Source organism: Schistocerca piceifrons, chromosome 11, assembly GCF_021461385.2.
Source record: "Schistocerca piceifrons isolate TAMUIC-IGC-003096 chromosome 11, iqSchPice1.1, whole genome shotgun sequence".
Classification (NCBI taxonomy): domain Eukaryota; kingdom Metazoa; phylum Arthropoda; class Insecta; order Orthoptera; family Acrididae; genus Schistocerca; species Schistocerca piceifrons.
In genome coordinates this window covers 18,839,659-18,861,857 of record NC_060148.1, presented here as the reverse complement: position 1 = coordinate 18,861,857, position 22,199 = coordinate 18,839,659, and the positions used below count along the sequence as shown (strand labels likewise).

The following is a 22,199-nucleotide window of genomic DNA, read 5'->3' as shown; positions in this document are numbered from 1 at the left end:
AAGACACTGTCCATTCCGTTCAACTGCTCTTCCAAGTCCTTTGCTGTGTCTGACAGAATTACAATGTCATCGGCCAAACTCAAAGTTTTTATTTCTTCTCCATGAATTTTAATACCTACTCTGAATTTTTCTTTTGCTTCCTTTACTGCTTGCTCAATATACAGATTGAACAACATCGGGGAGAGGCTACAACCCTGTCTTACTCCCTTCCCAACCACTGCTTCCCTTTCATGTCCCTCGACTCTTATAACTGCCATCTGGTTTCTGTACAAATTGTAAATAGCCTTTCGCTCCCTGTATTTTACCCCTGCCACCTTTAGAATTTGAACGAGAGTATTCCAGTCAACATTGTCAAAAGCTTTCTCTAAGTCTACAAATGCTAGAAACGTAGGTTTGCCTTTCCTTAATCTTTCTTCTAAGATAAGTCGTAAGGTCAGTATTGCCTCACGTGTTCCAGTGTTTCTACGGAATCCAAACTGATCTTCCCCGAGGTTGGCTTCTACTAGTTTTTCCATTCGTCTGTAAAGAATTCGTGTTAGTATTTTGCAGCTGTGACTTATTAAGCTGATAGTTCGGTAATTTTCACATCTGTCAACACCTGCTTTTTTTGGGATTGGAATTATTATATTCTTCTTGAAGTCTGAGGGTATTTCGCCTGTTTCATACATCTTGCCCACCAGATGGTAGAGTTTTGTCAGGACTGGCTCTCCCACGGCCGTCAGTAGTTCCAATGGAATATTGTCTACTCCGGGGGCCTTGTTTCGACTCAGGTCTTTCAGTGCTCTGTCAAACTCTTCACGCAGTATCATATCTCCCATTTCATCTTCATCTACATCCTCTTCCATTTCCATAATATTGTCCTCAAGTACATCGCCCTTGTATAGACCCTCTATATACTCCTTCCACCTTTCTGCTTTCCCTTCTTTGCTTAGAACTGGGTTTCCATCTGAGCTCTTGATATTCATACAAGTCGTTCTCTTATCTCCAAAGGTCTCTTTAATTTTCCTGTAGGCGGTATCTATCTTACCCCTAGTGAGATAGGCCTCTACATCCTTACATTTGTCCTCTAGCCATCCCCGCTTAGCCATTTTGCACTTCCTGTCGATCTCATTTTTGAGACGTTTGTATTCCTTTTTGCCTGTTTCACTTACTGCATTTTTATATTTTCTCCTTTCATCAATTAAATTCAATATTTCTTCTGTTACCCAAGGATTTCTACTAGCCCTCGTCTTTTTACCTACTTGATCCTCTGCTGCCTTCACTACTTCATCCCTCAAAGCTACCCATTCTTCTTCTACTGTATTTATTTCCCCCATTCCTGTCAATTGCTCCCTGATGCTCTCCCTGAATCTCTGTACAACCTCTGGTTCTTTTAGTTTATCCAGGTCCCATCTCCTTAAATTCCCACCTTTTTGCAGTTTCTTCAGTTTTAATCTACAGGTCATAACCAATAGATTGTGGTCAGAGTCCATATCTGCCCCTGGAAATGTCTTACAATTTAAAACCTGGTTCCTAAATCTCTGTCTTACCATTATATAATCTATCTGATACCTTTTAGTATCTCCAGGGTTCTTCCATGTATACAACCGTCTTTCATGATTCTTAAACCAAGTGTTAGCTATGATTAAGTTGTGCTCTGTGCAAAATTCTACCAGGCGGCTTCCTCTTTCATTTCTGTTCCCCAATCCATATTCACCTACTATGTTTCCTTCTCTCCCTTTTCCTACACTCGAATTCCAGTCACCCATGACTATTAAATTTTCGTCTCCCTTCACAATCTGAATAATTTCTTTTATTTCATCATACATTTCTTCAATTTCTTGGCATGTACTACTGTAGTAGGCGTGGGATTCGTATCTATCTTGGCCACAATAATGCGTTCACTATGCTGTTTGTAGTAGCTTACCCGCATTCCTATTTTCCTATTCATTATTAAACCTACTCCTGCATTACCCCTATTTGATTTTGTGTTTATAACCCTGTAGTCACCTGACCAGAAGTCTTGTTCCTCCTGCCACCGAACATCACTAATTCCCACTATATCTAACTTCAACCTATCCATTTCCCTTTTTAAATTTTCTAACCTACCTGCCCGATTAAGGGATCTGACATTCCACGCTCCGATCCGTAGAACGCCAGTTTTCTTTCTCTGTAGCCATGTATGGAAGTGAAACATGGACGATAAACAATTTGGATGGGAAGAAAATAGAAGTTTTCGAAATGTGGTGCCACAGAAGAATGCTGAAGATTAGATGGGTCGATAACTAATGAGGAGGTATTGAATAGGATTGGGGAGAATAGGAGTTTGTGGCACAACTTGACAAGAAGAAGGGATCGGTTGGTAGGACATGTTCTGAGGCATCAAGGGATCACCAATTTAGTACCGGAGAGCAGCGTGGAGGGTAAAAATCGTAGAGGGAGACCAAGAGATGAATACACTAAGCAGATTCAGAAGGATGTAGGTTGCAGTAAGTACTGGGAGATGAAGAAGCTCGCACAGCATAGAGTAGAATAGAGAGCTGCATCAAACCAGCCTCAGGACTGAAGACCACAACAACATCTACTGTGTATGGTTGAAGCTGATACATCCAGGTTATTAGTGCGTGCGTGCGCGCGCGCGCACGTGTGTGTGTGTGTGTGTGTGTGTTTGTATGTGTGAGGTAACTATATGTGAAAGAAACACCTTTTGTGAGGTAGCTGCTGGTTACGTGTGGGGTTGGCTACTCACATGCAGGTAGGAGTGCGCGTACAACTCTGTCCCGTCCTTGAACCACGTGATGGCGGGTCTCGGGTTGCCCTTGGCGACGCACATGAAGACGATCTTCTGGCCCAGTGTGTACTCATAGTCAAAGTGCGACCAGTTCACGATCTTGGCGCCCTGCAAACACAAAAGGCCACATCCTGTGAGCAGCACCATCATCATCATCAACACCACCACCATCATTATCATCATCATCATCATCATCATCACCATCACAGTCATAATCATCACACAGAGGCTGCGAAAACGTTTGACACTCCTAGCTGTGTGAGATGTCCAAAGCCTGTGACATGATATGTATCGTTTTTACCTTATTTTATTTTACACTACTGGCCATTAAAATAGCTACACCAAGATGAAATGCACATGATAAACGGATATTCATTGGACAAATATATAATACTAGAACTGACATGTGATTACATTTTCACGCAATTTGGGTGCATAGATCCTGAGAAATCAGTAACCAGAACAACCACCTCCGGCCTTAAAAACGGCCTCGATACGCCTGGGCATTGAGTCAAACAGAACTTGGATGGCGTGTGCAGGTACAGCTGCCCATGCAGCTTCAACACGATACCACAGTTCATCAAGAGTAGTTACTGGCGTATTGTGACGAGCCAGTTGCTCGGCCACCATTGACTAGACGTTTTCAATTGGTGAGAGATCTGGAGAATGTGCTGGCCATGGCAGCAGTCGAACACATTCTGTATCCAGAGAGTCCCGTACAGGATCTGGAATATGCGGTCGTGCATTATCCTGCTGAAATGTAGGGTTTCGCAGGGATCGAATGATGGGTAGAGCCACGGGTCGTAACACATCTGAAATGTAACGTCCACTGCTCAAAGTGCCGTCAATGCGAACAAGAGATGACCGAGACGTGTAACCAATGGCATCCCATACCATCACGCCGGGTGATACGCCAGTATCGCGATGATGAATACACGCTTCCAATGTGTGCAATGGCATCCCATAGCATCACGCCGGGTGATACGCCAGTATCGCGATGATGAATACACGCTTCCAATGTGCGTTCACCGCGATGTCGCCAGACTCGGATGCGACCATCGTGATGCTGTAAACAGAACCCGGATTCATCCGAAAAAATGACGTTTTGCCATTCGTGCACCCAGATTCGTCGTCGAGTACACCATCTCAGGCGCTCCTGTCTGTGATGCAGCGTCAAGGGTAACCGCAGCAACGGTCTCCGAGCTGATAGTCCGTGCTGCTGCAAACGTCGTCGAACTGTTCGTGCAGATGGTTGTTGTCTTGCAAACGTCCCCATCTGTTGACTCAGGGATCGCGACGTGGCTGCACGATCCGTTACAGACGTGTGGATAAGATGCCTGTCATCTCTACTGCTAGTGATACGAGGCCGTTGGGATCCTGCACGGCGTTACGTATTACCCTCATGAACCCACCGATTCTATATTCTGCTAACAGTCATGGGATTTCGACCGACGCGAGCAGCAGTGTCACGATACGATAAACCGCAATCGCGATAGGCTACAATCCGACCTTTATCAGAATCGGAAACGTGATGGTACGCATTTCTCCTCCTTGCACGAGGTATCACAACAACGTTTCACCAGGCAGCGCCGGTCAACTGGTGTTTGTGTATGAGAAATCGGTTGGAAACTTTGCTCATGTTAGCACGTTGTAGCTGTCGCCACCGGTGCCAACCTTGTGTGAATGCTCTGAAAAGCTAATCATTTGCATATCACAGCATCTTCTTCCTGTCAGTTAAATTTCGCGTCTGTAGCATGTCATCTTCGTGGTGTAGCAGCTGTAATGGCCAGTAGTGTATTTGTGGCCATTCGGATATCATCCACACAACCAGAATTTGATACACCATATACGGGGTGTTCATAAAGTCTCTCTGCAGTGCCGTATGATTGTTAACCGCGCGTGCCGCAGTGAATACACCGAAACGAAACTCAGTGAACTACAAGTTATTAATTTACCGAATATTCATTTTTACTTTCGAATTTTCACATTAAATATTGTAAGCGTCCCCCCTGTTGTTTAATACACAATTCAATTCGTCTAATCATGTTTCCCAACACAAGCTGTAACATTTCTTCTGTAACAGCAGCAGTGAAAGTGGATATTGCAGTTTTCAATTCGTCGCTGGATTTTGGACGATTTTTAGACACAATTGCTTTCGCTGCACCCCAGAAGTAAAAGTCAGGTTGTGTTAGGTAAGGCGATCGTGGAGGCCAAAGTCTCTGTGCATTTATGCGGTCACCAAAAACATCAGCAAGCAGTGACATTGAAACGCGAGCTGTTTGCACCATCTTGTTGAAAATAACCGTTCAGTATTTCACTCAACACAAGTTCTCCTACGAATTGGTACAGAATATCACTGCAGTATCGTTGTGCGTTTATTGTTTCGTTAAAAAATATGGTACCCACAATCCGACGTCTAGAAATTGCAATCCAAACGCCTATTTTCACACAATGCGATGGTTCCTCATAAATACGCAATGGATTTGCAGTACTTCAAATAAGAGAATTTTGCGAGTTCATGTACACGGATAAATGAAACCATGCCTCGTCAGTGAAAAACGTTTCTTTAAGAATATCCCTTCCATTTTGTTGAAGGAAATTTTTGAACCATTGACAATAATGCAGTCTCTTGCCATGATCAGTATTTTCCAGTTCTTGCACGCCTGTCAATTTGTATGGGAAAAGTTAAATTTTTTTCCTTACAGCTGTGTGGGCCGTTCCGACACAAACATCGATTTCCTGGGAGAGTTTTCTGACTTGTTCGGACTCGTGGACATTTTATCGGAAATATCGACTAGTTTATCCTCGGACAAAACGCTAGGACGACCACTTCTCGGAGCATCTGTCGCGGAACCCATACTTCCAAATTTGTTAATCAAATCTCGCACAGTATCGCGATGTGGGAGTGTTGTCTCCGGGAAAACTGAATTAAATGTTTGACGAACTAAAACTGTGTATTTACAGCCAGCTTTGAACACTATTTCGACTAAGAACACACATTATTCAATGGTTAGCATTTTAACAGTGACAAAAACGAAACAAAAGACGACACACACCAACGATACTACTGCCGCTGGCTGAGATAAACGAAACAGTGGAATGTCGGGAAAGTCCACTTGAAGGAAAGTAACCTTCGACCATAGATACTAATAGACTGGGCAAGCAGTGCAGCGGCTATACATCTGCCGTGGCTGCAACATAGAATCACGTGACTGTTGGCAGAACGTCGGCGGGAGTTCAAGGCAGCATTCTGATTCCTGATTTCACTTCCAGTATTTCTCAGTGGATTTCCTGCTAACTTCACCGCATTAAATGTAGCTTAAGTAAGCACAGCTAGAAGTGATAAATTATTGCGTAACCACTGTACAAATTTAGTTTTACAGCCATTACTTCACAATGAACTTTGTGAACTGTTGAAACACTTTCGATGTTCGGCAATATATTCGCCGCGAATATTTCAGTGTTGCCAATTATGAGATGCATTCTCTACTAACAATACGCGTTATGCACTGCATAAAATGTAAATATTGCGTGTGTGTGTGTTTTAGTGCCGTGGTTGTAGAAAGTGTTATAGACTTCATAAATCGGCATAAACAACGAAACCTGTAACGTAAACACACGTGTTCACATCGAATGTAACGAACTCAATTGTGTCGTTCACCTACAAAACGTAAAGCAGTTTCATTTGAAAGCTCTTTTTTGGTTTAAACAGTTTGTTTCGTAGATGTATCAAATAAGATATCTACAAAATCAGTACCTACTTACATGAATACTTGTTCCACAGATCATGAATACGATACTTCGCAATGATGTGTCAGTTTAATGAAAGGTAGACGTATCATTACATGATAATTCTTCCAATCACTTATTTATACCTAAAAAATCGTCTACTGAGTAGGAGCAGTCATTCATAGATTATTTTAATTTGATTTTAAATGCTGGTTGGCTATCTGTCAGGCTTTTAATGCTTTTTGGTAAATGACCAAAGATTTTTGTAGCAGCATATTATTTATCCCAAACATTACAGCTTATTATCTGGAAACTAACATAGGCCATACAACTACCTTTTTGCAAATGGTATTCAGTATCTGTTTCTGATATTCGTATGTTTTGTAACTGGGAAGTACAAAATAAAACTAAATCCTGATGAGAAATAAAACCCCTAACATGTTTTGGCAAATTGTTCTTTAAAATAATACCAGCATAATTCACCACTTTTTGTACCAAAGTCAGATTTAATCCAGGATAGTAAAAATCATCCTTTCTTCTTGTGTAGTAGCAATGCACATTGCCATTGCTTTTGGAGTGGGAAGGGTTATTGGTAATAAATATCTCTCTCTCTCACACACACACACACACATACAATATATATATATATATATATATATATATATATATATATATATATATATATATATTCTTCAAAGTGCTTCGAACAGATGCGTGTGTGCGCAGTAGGCTTGAAATCTTTTCGTTTCACTGCCTGTATCCACATCTGCCTGCGCCCTTCATCCTTTGGAAACCTATACGAAAGAGAAAAAGCAGCTTTGTAGCTTACCATTTCAAGAAATATATACGATTGCAATGTGCGCCTGCAAACACACACAGCACTTCAAACCGCCAATTTACGTAACTGTGGCGTTCTGGGTAAGGATATGATACACACAATAGCTTATCAGCATTCAAGAAATGCCGCTAAATTAAACTAATAATACTTACACGTGAAATTTAATGTTACTTCCCTTCACAAAACGCTCGGCACAACCATAAGCACAACAGGATACCACCATTGTTTTGCCAATAGTCACGTGGTATAGCAGTAGAGATGTTGGTGCCACGAAATATACGTCATGACCAGTCTACCAATATCTATGGTCGAAGAAAGTAACCCAGACAGGCGAACAATCATATGGCACGCGCGGCTAACAATCATACGGCACTGCGCAGAGACTTTTTAACACCCCGTACTACAAATTAAATGACACATATATTTGCACACAAACGCGTACATACAGTAGTGACTCATACAGAATAGTCGCGTTGGCTATAAACATAGTAATTACGTCATGACATGTGTAGCCGGTAAAAAGTTGTATGTATGCTTATACAGTGACACATCATGTGTTAAGAGCAGTGTCTTCATTCTGGTAGGGAGTTGTAATCACAGAAGTAAACACTTCAGAAAATTGGGTCTCACGTGATATGACAGTGCGATGTGGTAGGTGTTCTCCTGCATGCCATGATAACATGCGGATGTGTCAGTGAGCTGCAGCTGATTAAGGTGCAGTCAGTACCATCTGTGGTTAAAGCAGAAGTCGAGTGTTGTGACCAGAGGAGGCGATAAAGTGGATCCTTGCGGCAAACTTTTGTTTGTGTAGCTAGGACCTGTGTGTCCCTTGACTGGATTTACAGTATAATTAATGCTCTTCTATTCAATAAACGTTATAGACTGCAGATAAATATATACTGATGGGTAAGTTAATTTTTCACTTGGTTTAAATTCAGTGTTCAACATACCGTCATCGAAAGGATATTGGTGACACTGCACAGAGAAGAGACGATGATGCTTTATTAACTGCAAGAAAAAAGTTGTGGTAGCAGTCGTGTTGTTGCTGTTGTAGTAAACACATTGGTCTTGTTCTACAAGTCCCCATTTCTGTAATACTCATGTTGCTGTTGTACTCATGTTGTCAGTGCTGTAGTGCTCATGTGTTTGTCAAAGTACTTATATTGTTCTTGTTCTGTTCTCGTGGCACTGTTGTTGTTTTACTGTTGCAGAACTCATGTTGTTGTTGCAATGCCCATACTGTTCCTGTTGTCGTCGCATTGTTGCTGTTGTATTCAAGTTGCTGCAGTACTGCTGTTCTAGTATTGTTGCTGTTATTGTTGTTGTGCTCATCTTGTTATTGTAGTTATTCTTGTCATTGTGTTCATATTGTTATTGCTGTAGTTTTCATGTTGTTGTTGGTGTTCCCCCACATTGTTGTTGTACTGATCATGTTGTTGTTGTTGTTGTTGGGCTCATTTTGTTGTTGTAGTTATTCATGTCATCACTGTCTTCATTTTGTTATTGTAGTTTTCTTGTTGTTGCAGTACCTATGTTGTTGTTGTGTCCATGTCGTTGGTGGTGTTCCTCAATGTTGTTATTGTACTGATCATGTTACTGTTGTTGTTGCAGTACTGATGTTGTAAGGATGTATTAATAATAGTTGTTGTTGTAGTGCTCATCTTATTTTTGGATTATTGTGGTCATTGTCGTCGTTGGTGTCCATGTTGTTGTTACTGTAGTTTTCCCGTCATTGCATTGTTGTTGTACTGATCATGTTGTTGTTGTTGGTGGGCTCATTTTGTTATTGTAGTTATTCTTCTCATCACTGTCTTCATATAGTTATTGTAGTTTTCTTGTTGTTGCAGTACCTATGTTGTTATTGTGTCCATGTTGTTGGTGTTCCCCCATATTGTTGTTGTACTGATCGTTATAGTGTATTAATAATAGTTGTTGTTGTTGTAGTGCTGATCTTGTTTGTGTATTATTGTGGTCGTTGTCTTCATTGTGTTCATGTCGCTATTGCTGTAGTTTTCTTGTTGTTGCAGTACAACATGTGGTTCTACTCACGTTGTTGTTGTTGTAGTACTTGTCGGTCTCGGCGTCGCGGTACTGGCCGGTGACCGGGAGGCCGATCTGCGCGCGGGACTTGGTCCGCCCACGCGGGCGCCCCCGCCGCCCCTCCGCCCCCGGGGGCGGCGCCAGAGCCACCAGCAGCAGCAGCACGGCCGCGCCTGCCACTCGCATCCCCTGACCGACGGCTCTGCGGCAAACGTCCGTCAAATGAAACAACACAGCACAAGTGAATAACAATCAAACGGAACTGTATGCTTCCACAGACAGTTTCAACTCTAAAATATCCACGATGAATACATGCAGACTGAAGTGACGCATCAGAATTTGTACCAGGACTGGGATGGGAATTTGGATTGAGGAGGGTTGCGTGCTGGGGTAATCCGTGCAGTTGTGCAAAGCCACTGTGCCAGGTGAGGAGCTGGCCGGGGTGGCCGAGCGGTTCTAGGCGCTACAGTCTGGAACCGCGCGACCGCTACGTCGCAGGTTCGAATCCTGCCTCGGGCATGGATGTGTGTGATGTCCTTAGGTTTAAGTAGTTCTAAGTTCTAGGGGACTGATGACCTCAGATGTTAAGTCTCATAGTGCTCAGAGCCATTTGAACCATATTGAAACAGGAGAGCAGGAAGGCGCAGGTTCGAAACCGAGTATTGGCACAAATTTTCATTTGCCGCTGTATTCTGCATGTGTACATCATAGAAGTAAGTAATGTTCAGGGGAGCGAGAGACAGAGAGAGAGAGAGAGAGAGACAGTTATGCTTGATCTGTTACACGAGATTGCTGAAAAGACTTGGCTAAAAATGTCGTATGAAAAAAAAAAAAAACGTGTATCTAGATCACAAACATAATACAGAAAAATTTATGAAACCGAAGTATGGAAAAATTAAAAGACTTAATAAATTCAAATACCTGGGGGAGTGGATCCAAGCCAATGGACTGGATCACACAATAAGTAAAGAAAGAATAAAAAGTTAGATTTTGGTTATAAATTAACACAAAACTACTACAATAAGAAATCAATATCCATACAAGTGAAGATTAGACATTATAATTCAGTTATTAGGACACAAGCAACGTATGGATCAGAGTGCCTAACATTGAATACGAAAGGCGAATTAAGAGAACTAGAAAAAAGAGAGAGAGAGAGACATACTAAGAAAAATTCTAGGTCCTGAGAAAAACAAGGAAAATAGGTGGATTAGAAGGAGAAATGAAGACTTATAGAAAAATACAGAAAAGATCACAGATAAAATGAGGAAGAGACGGCTAAAATTTTATGGACATTTAAAAAGAATGGAAAAAACACGGATTACAAAGGAAATTTTTAATTACATTAGTACGCTGAAAATAACCGTGGATGGATAGAAGCAGTAAAGAAAGATGCCAACAAAATAGGTGTTACAGAAGAAATCATACGTGACAGGGATCACTTCAGGGCCGGCCGCTGTGGCCAAGCGGTTCTAGACTTTCAGTCTGGAACCGCAGGTTCGAATCCTGCTTCGGGCATGGATGTGTGTGATGTCCTTAGGTTAGTTAGGTTTAAGTAGTTCTACGTCTAGGGGACTGATGACCTCAGATGTTAAGTCCCGTAGTGCTTAGAGCCATTTGAGCCAATCATTTCAGGCTACCGATAGAAAACGCAAACTATGAAGAAGATGAGCCAAAACCTCCACCCAAGAGGGTGTGGAAAGATGAGCAGAGACGAACAGCTTGCGAGAAAGTGAAAAACTAGTGGGAAGAGCGGAAGAAAGAGAAACACCATAACTCTTAAGCTGAATGCGGTGCCTTGCTGGCCAAATTCATGAATAAAAAATTATATATATTGAACCAAAACTCGCACTTTCCGACGCGAGAGCGAGGTTCCTTGGATAACAGTAGCACAAACACGTCACTAACAACATTTCATCCTGCTCTTATTTACAGTAGAAAAAGAATGTGAAGGAAAGGTAATTTGGTAACACTGTAATCAAATATACGACCAGTATCTTCAATCAACACACTCTAGTTATGTGGCCGTGTTGGTACAACGGGCAGATTTCTGCCTTAGAATATCTGTGTTCGAGTGCTCGATTTCTGTTGTGGGTGTAAATTTTTTATTTTATATTTTCTGCTCCGCGGTTTGTTAAACGATACGTATTACCAAGTACAGATGTTTAACGTAACAGTTATCGATCGGACATCTCAGAAATGTTCATGATCAGTCACAAATAAATTGCTTGTCACAGAACAGGAAGTATTACAACATACAAGCTATATTCAGTAAGGGGGGCCAATTTTTAATTACTCTGGAGGTGGGGGCGTAACTAAAAGGGGAAGCAGTGCAAACAACGTGTCAATGGACTGGAAAGCATGGAGGGGTGTAAGTGTTGCGTGGAAGAGAACTGAGTGAAAGTTTAAAGGCAAAATACGTCTTCAGTAGTAGAATAATCAAACGATTGTAGTCCCATTTCTGAGCTGGTGTTAAAGTGCACATGTGTTCTATTAAACCTTTTGTAATTGCTCTATGTCGATTAAGAAGCCAGATACCATGTCAAACAGTCTACAATTAAAAAATAAGAAAAATACACCTGACCCCGCAATGGAACTCAACTTGAGAACAAACTTAACACCTTGAAGAAGATACTTGTCATATATGTGATTATAGTGTCGCCATACTCTATTTCCTTGACGCTTCTTTTGCTCGAAGAATACACTCGTGACGAAATTTTTAGTATGCAAGCTACCGCGCTATGTCGTCAGAGTCCGCGAATTTAGGTATTCGCTGTGTCCCGCAAAAATGTCCTTGATTTAAAAAATAAACAGCACGAGAAGAAGAAACTGCAACAAACAGTACTTTTACTGTAGTAGCTGTAACAACTGTATAAAAGTTCCGATCTGGTAATATTAGCAGACGACCATATGACAGAAGTAAAATGGATAAGAACTCTCAAGGAATGCTCTGAAAGAGAATACCTGCAAATATCCTTCAAAAAGCCAAGTACCACTGTTCAAAAAGTGCTAATAAAAATACGACTGGAAGATATGCAAAAATCGAGACAGTCCCATATTCAACTATTGAGCCGACATCCATGAACCAGAAGGGAAAGAGAAGATGGCACAGAAAATTCGGACGCAAAAACTTAGGAGAGCTTACACACACCAGAATCAGGCACTAAAGCACATTTATCAAGTCTGAAGTCTAATGCTTAAATCAGAAGAAAAGGTGATGTATAACATATCCTAGTGCTTTACTGTTCTTTATCTATATAAACGATGTTGGAGACAATCTGAGGAGCCGTCTTCGGTTGTTTGCAGATGAAACTGTCATTTATCGACTAATAAAGTCAACAGAAGATCAAAACGATAAAACCGATTTAGAAAAAATATCTGAATGGTTCGAAAAGTGGCAGTTGACCCTAAATAACGAGTAGTGTGAGGTCATCCACATGAGTGCTACAAGGAACTCAAACTTCGGTTACACGATAAACCAGTCTAATCTAAAAGCCATAAATTCAACTAAATACCTAGTTATTACAATTACGGACAAAGGCAGCACGTTTTGTATTATCGCGAAATTTGGGAGAGAGCGTCACAGAAATGATACAGGATTTCGGCTGGAAATCATTAAAAGAAGGCGTTTTTCGTTGCGACGGAATCTTCTCACGAAATTCCAATCACCAACTTTCTCCTCCGAATGCGAAAATACTTTGTTGACACCGACCTACATAGAAAGGAACGATCACAAAGATAAAATAAGGGAGATCAGAGCTCGTACGGAAAGATATATAGGTGTTCATTCTTTTCGCGCGCAATACGAGACTGGAATAATAGAGAATTATGAAGGTGGTTCGATGAACCCTCTGCCAGGCACTTGAATGTGATTTGCAGAGTATCCATGTAGATGTAGATGTAGATGTAGATGTAGATGTAGATGCAAAACGCAAAGTGCTGAGCAAGACACTCCACCTCAAAACAACAGAAAGATGGATACGGACTGCAGTCCCGAAAAACTATCGAATCTGGCGTATTCCGTAAATGAACTGCCTAACAAACTAGAAAAGTATTTCAGAAATAAACAATAAATTCAGCAAAACGCAATGAATATTTGTGACGTTCTTCATTTATTCATTGTGTCATATATATTTTAACAAACTTAGTTTCTACTTTACGCTTTTACCGAAATCTTTCCTTCTCTCTATAGCCTTTGTTGGACGTTAATAAATGTTATCTTTGACCGGCAGTTGAGAGGTTCTTCGGATGCACTTAGTCTAAGAATCTTCGGTCTGACAAAACTGACAACGAAATATCTTTGTCTTTGCACCGATTGTTGTCCTAAAAGTTAGTTAAATATTAACTATTCCGGAATTTTGCACAAGTGCTATTTATTTTCATTCTTAGTCAAAGTCGCATGACATCTCTATCATAAAAAACGCTAACTGCAGATTTTTCAATGTAATTTTGTACGTGGCACCGATTGAAGTACTCTCGTGCGCGCATTTAAATTTTGCTCACGTATGTCAGTACCCCGTGAATAGTTAGTTATTAACCCACCAGGAGATTGAATATACAAACCCCCACCTCACGTGTATTCATGGACAGCGTGGTTTCCTGAGTGGATGAACTATGGCGTCAATCTCATATATCGGATTCCCGATATTTTTAAAAATACCAACAGTACTACTTCTAGCACGACGTGCAGCGTTCACGTATCGTACAGGGTGGTCCACTGATCGTGACCGGGCCAAATATCTCGCGAAATAAACGTCAAAGGAAAAAACTACGAAGAACGAAACTCGTCTCGCTTTGTGGTAGATGGCGCTGTAGTAGTCACAAACATATGGCTCACAATTTTAGACGAACAGTTGGTAACAGGTAGGTTTTATAAATTAAAATAGAGTACGTAGGTACGTTTGAACATTTTATTTCGGTTGTTCCAATGTGGTACATATACCTTTGTCAACTTATCAATTCTGAGAACGCATGCTGTTACAGCGTGTTTACCTGTAAATAGCACATTAATGCAATAAATACTCAAAATTATGTCCGTCAACCACAATGCATTTGGCAATACGTGTAACGACATTCCTCTCAACAGCGAGTAGTTCGTCTTCCGTAATGCTCGCACATGCATTGACAATGCGCTGACGCATGTTGTCAGGCCATGTCGGTGGATCACGATAGCAAATATCCTTCAACTTTCCCCACAGAAAGAAATCCGGGGACGTCAGATCCGGTGAACGTGCGGGCCACGGTATGGTGCTTCGACGACCAATCCACCTGTCATGAAATACGCTATTCAACACCGCTTCAACCGCACGCGAGCTATGTGCCGGACATCCATCGTGTTGGTTGTACATCGCCATTCTGTCATGCAGTGAAACAAGTTGTAGTAACTTCGGTAGAACATTACGTAGGAAACCAGCATACATTGCACCATTTAGATTGCCATCGATAAAATGGGGGCCAATTGTCCTTCCTCCCATAATGCCGCACCGTACATTAACCCGCCGAGGTCGCTGATGTTCCACTTGTCGCAGCCATCGTGGATTTTCCGTTGCCCAACAGTGCATGTTACGCCGGTTTACGTTACCGCTGTTGCTGAATGACGCTTCGTCGCTAAATAGAACGCGTACAAAAAATCTGCCATCGTCCCGTAATTTCTCTTCTGCCCAGTGGCAGAACTGTACACGACGTTCAAAGTCGTCGCCATACAATTCCTGGTGCGTAGAAATATGGTACGGGTGCAATCGATGTTGATGTAGCATTCTCAACACCGACGTTTTTGAGATTCCCGATTCTCGGGCAATTTGTCTGCTACTGATGTGCGGATTAGCCGCGACAGCAACTAAAACACCTACTTGGGCATCATCATTTGTTGCAGGTCGTGGTTGACGTTTCACATGTGGTTCAACACTTCCCGTTTCCTTAAATAACGTAACTATCCGGCGAACGGTCCGGACACTTGGATGATGTCGTCCAGGATTCCGAGCAGCATACATAGCACACGCCCGTTGGGCATTTTGATCACAATAGCCATACAGCAACTCGATGTCGACCTTTTCCGCAATTGGTAAACGGTCCATTTTAACACGAGTAATGCAAATATCGTCCGCACTGGCGGAATGTTACGTGGTACCACGTACTTATACGTTTGTGACTATTACAGCGCCATCTATGACAAAGCGAAAAAAGTGGTCCAACTAAAACATTCATATTTCTTTACCTACTACACGAATATGTAATAAAAAACGGGGGTTCCTATTTAAAAAAAAACGCAGTTGATATCCGTTTGACCTATGGCAGCGCCATCTAGCGGGCCAACCATAGCGCCATCTGGTTTCCCCCTTCAAGCTGGACAAGTTTCGCTCTTTGTAGTTTTTTCGTTTGACGCTTATTTCGTTAGATATTTGGCCCGGTCACGATCAATTGACCACCCTGTATAATGTAAACCTGTCATTTCCCTGAGATGTACTGGCACAAGTGGTTTGTTGGGCATCGAGGCACCTGGACCTCTACCCGTGGGGATGGCGAAAGGTGAAGCCTACGAAAGAAAGAGTAAACACAGGAGACGAACTGATCGTTCAGATGATGAATGGCGCTGTCCTCATTAGAGAATCGCAACACGACCTCAGGAGAGCTCCACTTGGTGTTTTCAAGACATTTCGAAAGTAGACCGTAGTCAGAGGTGGAACTGGTGAAGATGAGTTTCGTAGTTAATCATTGGCCTTTGCTTAAAATTTTCTATCAGTATTTCCTCCTACCACGCTGTAACCGTTTCACCTCTTTCAGCAATAAGAGCTAGACACGTGTTACAAGGGGCAGACTGAAAATTTTCTGAATGTCATTCTCCTAAAAACAAATGAAACGTAAATTACGCCTTTTGCGTGCTGTACGTAAAGTCTTTTCATTTGTCCTGTGCACCCAGGCGCGTTTTGTCTCCGTTACGAGGCATCTTCAGTGGGTCTCAGATCAGCGTCTAATTCATTATTTCTAAGCGAAACAGGCTTCTGTTGAAAGTTTGCATTTTTGATTTGTGTATACTCACAAGCGTGGCACTTAAATTGCAATATGTTCAGAACAGTGACAAAAAGTAAAAGTGAAAACTTTCAGCCAATTTGCCGCCAGACAGTAACCTGTTTGGCTTAGAAATCTGCATCTACATCTACATCCATACTCTGCAAACCACCTGACGGTCTGACTACCTCTATCGGTTCTCCCTTCTATTCCAGTCTCGTATTGTTCGTGGGAAGAAGGATTGTCGGTATGCCTCTGCGTGGGCTCTAATCTCTCTGATTTTATCCTCACGGTCTCTTCGCGAGATATACGTAGGAGGGAGCAACATACTGCTTGACTCCTCGGTGAAGGTATGTTCTCGAAACTTCAACAAAAGCCCGTACCGAGCTACTGAGCGTCTATCCTGCAGAGTCTTCCACTGGAGTTTATCTGTCATCTCCGTAACGCTTTCGCGACTGCTAAATGATCCTGTAACGAAGCGCGCTGCTCTCCGTTGGATCTTCTCTATCTCTTCTATCAACCCTATCTGGTACGGATCCCACACCGGTGAGCAGTATTCGAGCAGTGGGCGAACAAGCGTACTGTAACCTACTTCCTTTGTTTTCGGACTGCATTTCCTTAGGATTCTTCCAATGAATCTCAGTCTGCCATCTGCTTTACCGACGATTAATTTTATATGGTCATTCCATTTTAAATCACTCCTAATGCCTACTCCCAGATAATTTATGGAATTAACTGCTTCCAGTTTCTGACCTGCTATATTGTAGCTAAATGATAAAGGAGCTTTATTTCTATGTATTCGCAGCACATTACACTTGTCTACGTTGAGATTCAATTCCCATTCCGTGCACCATGCGTCAATTCGTTGCAGATCCTCCTGCATTTCAGTACAATAACGAAATAGACGCTCATCTGACACCCACTGAAGATGCCTCGTAACGGAGAAAGCTGTTTGGCTTAGAAATAATGTATGATCCGTGTTTTGACACCTACTGAAGATGGTTTGTAATTAAGGCGAAACGGGTCTGGGTGCAAAAGATAAATGAAAAAAAAAGTGGAGCAACAAAAAGGCGTTTTCTTTTGGATCACAGTAGTTTATACAGGATGATTTTTCCCACCGTGTACAAACTCTAGGTATCGGTCGATGAGAGGATGTGGGACGAAAAAGGTCTAATGAAATGGTCCAGGAATGCATGGTTTCCAGCATGAGATTTTCACTCTGCGGCGGAGTGTGCGCTGACATGAAACTTCCTGGCAGATTAAAACTATGTGCCTGACCGAGACACGAACTCGGGACCTTTGCCTTTCGCGGGCAAGCGCTGTACCATCTGAGCTACCCAAGCACGACTGACGCCCCGTCCTCACAGCTTTTCTTCCACCAGTACCTCGTCTCGTGACGACGGGGCGTGAGTCGTGCTTGGGTAGCTCAGATGGTACAGCGCTTGCCCGCGAAAGGCAAAGGTCCCGAGTTCGTGTCTCGGTCAGGCACATAGTTTTAATCTGCCAGGAAGTTTCAATGCATGGTTTCCATGCTAAAGAACATTAAAAAATGGCTCTGAGCACTATGGGACTTAACATGTGAGATCATCAGTCCCCTAGAACTTAGAACTACTTAAGCCTAACCAACCTAAGGACATCACACACATCCATGCCCGAGGCAGGATTCGAACCTGCGACCGTAGCGGTCGCGCGGTTCCGGACTGAAGCGCCTAGAGAGCATTCACTCAATCATACGTTGTTACAGAGACAGCGGTCTGATATGCGCTGTACGATGCAGCCACAGTTGAATAGGGTTTCCATGTTCCTCAACGCGACGTTCACAACAGCCAGGCTGTATCCGAACAGTATCAAAGGCAGCACGAAAACGCCGGTCCAGTGTGTCCACATCTGGAATGGGCTCTGCGTGCACGATACTTTTGAGATGGCGCCACAACCAGAAATCACACGGGTTGAGATCCGGTGAACGAGCAGCCCATGCAACTGGACCTCCTTCTCTGGTCCATCGACCTGGGAACAAACGATTGAGATGCGTCCGGACGTTAGCGGTGAAGTGGGCTGGAGCACCATCATGTCTCAGCTACAAAACCCTATGAACCATCAGTGGAACTTCTTCCAGCACGGGAGGCAAAGTCACCCGCAAGAAACGCCGACAGTTCCTGTTAGGCGGCGTGGAAGGAAGAAGACTGGTCCCAAAATACTGTCGCCAATTATCCCGGCCCACACATTGGAGTTGCGCCTATGCCCACGATTCGCTTTCACCATACTGTAGAGGTTCTGTATACTACCAGGTGCGACAATAAAGTAATGAGACTGATGTGAAAAATAATGCTGCTTACCGTTTTAGTCAAGTGTAGTGTTGTCTCCTTCAAAGTAGTTCCCTTCTGATTGCACACACTTTTTCCAGCACCTGTGCCATCGATGGTAACATTTCTGTAATATCCTCCAAGACCCTCGCCACAGCTTTTTGGGCATCTCGTGTTGTTTTAAAATGGTTTTGACTCTTGGAAATAGAGAAAAGTCGCACGGAGCGATTTCTGGTGAACAAGGTGCCTTTGGTGGAACTGAAATTTGTTTTGAGGTTAAAAATTGCTGTACTGACAGAGTAGTATGGGATGACGCATTATCGTGATGCAGAATCAAATTATCAGCAATGTTGGCACAGACACGAAGAAATATTTTACGAAGTCTTTCTAAAATTTCTTTGTAGTATTATTGGTTAACTGACTGTCCAGGAGGCACCCAGTCTTTATGAACAATTCCCTTGGAATCAAAGAAGCACACAAGCATGCACTTCACTTTTGACTTTGACATGCGAGCTTTTTTTTTTATCTGGGTGATCCCTTTGAGCACCATTGCGAACTTTGGCGTTTTGTCTCTGAATCGTACTGAAAAAAATTAGCTTTCATCACCAGCGATAACACGGTTCAACAATTCTGGATTGATTTCAGTTTTCTCTAACAGATTGGCTGCCACATTTTTCCGCGTTTCTCGCTGTTGTGGTGTGCGATTTTTGGGGACCATTTTTGGACAAATCTTTCTAATCCCAAGATCTTCAGTTCTTATTAGGCGAACCGTTTCTCGACTGATGTTCAGTTCTTCTGCAATCATTTTCACGGATAATCTTCGATCAGATTGTACGAGTTGACATCCGTCCATGATGTTGATGGTCGTCCACTGCGGCCTTCATCTTCAACATATGTTCTGCCTTCACTAAACATTTTATGCCAACGAAAAACTTGAGCTCTTGACATAACCTCCTCTCCAAAAGCCTCCTGAAGCCTACTGTAAGTTGTCGTGGCGTTTTCACCCAATTTAACGCAAAAAGAAATGGCATACCGTTGCGGAATATTACGCGGTTCCATTTCCGTGACGAGAGACACAAACACGTGTTAACGTACGAGGTGCATTCAAGTTCTAAGGCCTCCGATTTGTTTTCTAATTAACTACTCATCCGAAATCGATGAAACTGGCGTTACTTCTCTACGTAATCGCCCTGCAGACGTACACATTTTTCACAACGCTGACGCCATGATTCCATGGCAGCGGCGAAGGCTTCTTTAGGAGTCTGTTTTGACCACTGGAAAATCGCTGATGCAATACCAGCATGGCTGGTGAATGTGCGGCCATGGAGAGTGTCTTTCATTGTTGGAAAAAGCCAAAAGTCACTAGGAGCCAGGTCAGGTGAGTAGGGAGCACGAGGAATCACTTCAAAGTTGTTATCACGAAGAAACTGTTGCGTAACGTTAGCTCTATGTGCGGGTGCGTTGTCTCGGTGAAACAGCGCACGCGCAGCCCTTCCCGGACGTTTTTGTTGCAGTGCAGGAAGGAATTTGTTCTTCAAAACATTTTCGTAGGATTCACCTGTTACCGTAGTGCCCTTTGGAACGCAATGGGTAAGGATTACGCCCTCGCTGTCCCAGAACATGGACACCATCATTTTTTCAGCACTGGCGGTTACCCAAAATTTTTTTGGTGGCAGTGAATCTGTGTGCTTCCATTGAGCTGACTGGAGCTTTGTTTCTGGATTGAAAAATGGCATCCATGTCTCATCCATTGTCACAACCGACGAAAAGAGAGTCCCATTCGTGCTGTCGTTGCGCGTCAACATTACTCGGCAACATGCCACACGGGCAGCCGTGTGGTCGTCCGTCAGCATTCATGGCACCCACCTGGATGACACTATTCGCATTTTCAGGTCGTCGTGCAGGATTGTGTGCACAGAACCCACAGAAATGCCAACTCTGGAGGCGATCTGTTCAACAGTCATTCGGCGATCCCCCAAAACAATTCTCTCCACTTTCTCGATCGTGTCGTCAGACCGGCTCGTGTGAGCCCGAGGTTGTTTCGGTTTGTTGTCACACGATGTTCTGCCTTCATTAAACTGTCGCACCCACGAACGCACTTTCGACACATCTGTAACTCCGTCACCACGTGTCTCCTTCAACTGTCAATGAATTTCAATTGGTTTCACACCACTCAAATTCAGAAAACGAATGATTGCACGCTGTTCAAGTAAGAAAAAGGTCGCCATTTTAAGTGTTTAAAACAGTTCTCATTCTCACCACTAGCGGTAAAATTCCATCTGCCGTACGGTGCTGCCATCTCTGGGACGTATTGACAATGAACGCGGCCTCATTTTAAAACAATGCGCATGTTTCTATCTCTTTGCAGTCCGGAGAAAAAAAGTCGGAGGCCTTAGAACTTGAATGCACCTCGTATTGCAGCACAACTCACGACTGAACAGTTGCATCGACGTGCCACTTGGACTAGAAGCAGATTATAGACTGAGGTCAAAGATATTGTGCCTACGCAAGCCTGCAGGGTTGCCACATCTTGCAAAGAAAATCTGTCTCATTACCTTATTGTCACACCTCGTATCCCACAGATGACTGTTATAAAAGTTGAAGATACCACTCCTCATAAAGTTGGCCTCACCTGTGAATAGGGTGGGTGACACAAATCCTGGAACCGTGGTTGCCTGGTGAAGAAACCAGCGACAAAACTGCTCCCAATGTGGAAAATCTGTCGATAGTAAGCCCTGCACACGCTGTAAGTAACAATGGTAGTAACAATTGCCATGGAGAATGTTCCACACGGTCGCCTGGCTAACTCTGTACTGCCGGGCCAGCTGCCTGGTACTGACACGCTGGTCGCCTTCCACAGTGTTAATCACATTTTCCTCCAAGTGTCCGAACATTTCGGGTACGTCGTTCATGATTTCCTGCTTCCTGAAATGACCCTGTCTCAGACAAAGGGCGAAACACTGGTGCATACACTGAATGCTGTGGTTGTTGTTCACAGGATTAGTTCTCCTGACACAACCTTACTGAACACCACCCGTTGCCATTTGCCTTTCCGTCAGTAAACACCACGCCGACAAGCTGTCGATTCGAATACGGAACCATTGTGTACAACGCTGTATCATGTCCACTACAAAGCGAGTCAGTAAGAGAAGTGAATCTGGCGCAACATTACCAATTACTGTGGCAGGAGATGGCGCTGGGGCATGACTTAATGGGGAACAGTACCACCCTCTTGGAGGAAACCACACATACTGTAACTGTAGCTCCATTGTACAATGCGTATTAGACCGCAGTCTCTGTAACAAAGTACGATTGAATAAATGGTCTCCAGCACAAAAACCACGTATTTCTGGACGTAAGTTAATTAGACCTGGCCGGCCAGAGGGGCCGAGCGGTTCTAGGCGCTACAGTCTGGAACCGCGAGACCGCTACGGTCGCAGGTTCGAATCCTGCCTCGGGCATGGATGTGTATTAGACCTGGCCGGCCGGAGTGGTCGAGCGGTTCTAGGCGCTA

General features: G+C 43.1%; 1 protein-coding gene across 1 annotated transcript in view; it reads right to left on the bottom strand.

Moving 5' to 3' along the window:
- The window catches only part of LOC124720191 (immunoglobulin domain-containing protein oig-4-like), a 33,699-nt gene that overhangs the window by 4,445 nt on the left and 7,055 nt on the right, over nt 1-22,199 (bottom strand). The window contains exons 2-3 of the mRNA XM_047245514.1: nt 9,387-9,579; nt 2,729-2,878 (exon numbers count right to left, since the gene is read on the bottom strand). Of these exons, the coding sequence (XP_047101470.1) occupies nt 2,729-2,878; nt 9,387-9,563 (327 nt within the window). The 5' untranslated portion in view covers nt 9,564-9,579. The remainder of the gene's footprint in view (nt 1-2,728; nt 2,879-9,386; nt 9,580-22,199) is intronic.